Below are 1575 nucleotides of genomic sequence, written 5' to 3'. Positions count from 1 at the left end.
AAAAAAAAAAAAAAAAAAAAAAAAAAAAAAAAAAACCAAACTATTTATAATGACAGCAATAATAAAAATAACTGCACAGTCTGCTCCGTGCAGTGACTTTTTTCACCCTCTGTAAGGGAAGGGTTGCTATTTATGGAATGCTCCAAGTCTGCCTTTCAGGACGCAGCCCAGCTTGGCTGGACAGCTTTCAGTTGCTACTAGAAATATGTCACTTATTAGGAACAGAGGGGATGTTTATCACTATCTCAAGGGTTACTTTGGCTGAGGCAAAGAAATAGCTCAGTTATATAATGGAAAGAGCTGGGTCAAAGGATGAGGCATTTATATAGCGTGTACTCAAGACTCCAGGAGGGCAGACTGAGTCTCTCCCTCCTGTGCCTTTGAAACAGTGTGGACCCACGGCTACACAGATCTCCCCAAGCTCCTTCAAAGCTACAGGGGCTGGAGTTACTATTAAAGAACACTGCTCAAACTTCTCAGCTGAGAGAAAAGGTGCATCTTTCCCACTGCTCCTGTTGCCCTGCCCGTGAGCCTCTTTGTTGTTACCCCACCCATCACGTAGCTGTAGCTCAAACCACATCCAAACAAACCAGAAAGGTCATCAGCTCAAGCAGAGAAGTTTGAGCACGGCATGTTTTAATGGTGCTTAATAAATCAGTGTGTGGGGGGGTGCTCCTCGCCACGTTCACTTCTGACTTCCAAAGCAAAAAGAAAGCTCCCCCACACCTAACACCACCCTGTCCTGCTTCAGCACAGGACAGAGCTGCGAAGCACCACACGGCGGCAACTCAGCCGATCGATGTGCATGCCGAGCACTTCGTTTCAAGGTCACTCCAACACCAACTTCAGTCAGAAGAAAAACAACCCGCATCCAGAGCGTTCCCTTGGCGCTTCATTCGCAGCATCCAAGGAGAGCATCGATCTCCTACCACCAACCCAAACGCCTGCCGTCCACCTCTCGAAGCACAGCCGGTAAGTCAGCACGGCGCCTCGCCCCAAGGACCGAGCTCAGGAGCCCGCTGGGTCCGAGGCCTCCCCGAGCCCCACCGCGGCACCTGTTGTGCCGGCAGCCGAGCGGGGCAGCGGCGGGGGCCGCCGCGGGGCGCCGCGATCCCGTTGCCGATCGGGGGTTCGTCCTCCCCCTGCGCCGTAACGGGCTGCCCGGGCTGCGGGCCGGGGGCGGGCGAAGGTGGGAAGCGAGGAGGACGCGGGCGAGTTTAAAGCGGGGGGAGACAGAAGGGAGGAGTTTAGGGAGAGGGCTCTTGGGAAAGGAGCTTTGGGAAAGAGTCGCGGAGGGGGCGAGCGGGCTGCGCGGCTCCGGCGAGAGGACGGGCGCCTGGCGGAGACTCCCGGGGCCGCGCCGCTCGCCTCTGCCGGCTGCTTGCCCTGCCGGCTGCTTGCCCTGCCGCCGCTTGCCCTGCGCCCCTCCCGGCGGCGGGGCGCTCCGAGAGCCGCGGCTGGCGGAAGGCGTCGGTGCGGAGCGCTGCGCTGCGCGGCCGTCCCGCCCCGCCGCGGGCGGCCGGCTGGCTGACAGGTGCGCGCTGCTCCGCGGCACCGGCCGCCCGCACGCCCCCG

At 59.2% G+C, this 1575-nt stretch overlaps 1 protein-coding gene across 1 annotated transcript in view; it reads left to right on the top strand.

Annotated features, from left to right (window-relative positions):
* Nucleotides 1-1575, top strand: part of PDGFC (platelet derived growth factor C) — a 117222-nt gene that overhangs the window by 1244 nt on the left and 114403 nt on the right. Inside the window, exon 2 of the mRNA XM_042829680.1 lies at nt 705-972. Within this exon, the coding sequence (XP_042685614.1) occupies nt 705-972 (268 nt within the window). The remainder of the gene's footprint in view (nt 1-704; nt 973-1575) is intronic.

This window comes from Centrocercus urophasianus, unplaced genomic scaffold (genome assembly GCF_019232065.1).
Source record: "Centrocercus urophasianus isolate 14NV4802_14NV808 unplaced genomic scaffold, USGS_Curo_1.0 seq_32, whole genome shotgun sequence".
NCBI classification, from domain to species: Eukaryota; Metazoa; Chordata; class Aves; order Galliformes; family Phasianidae; genus Centrocercus; species Centrocercus urophasianus.
The sequence above is the reverse complement of the archived record's forward strand: the minus strand, read 5'-3'. Positions and strand labels throughout refer to the sequence as shown.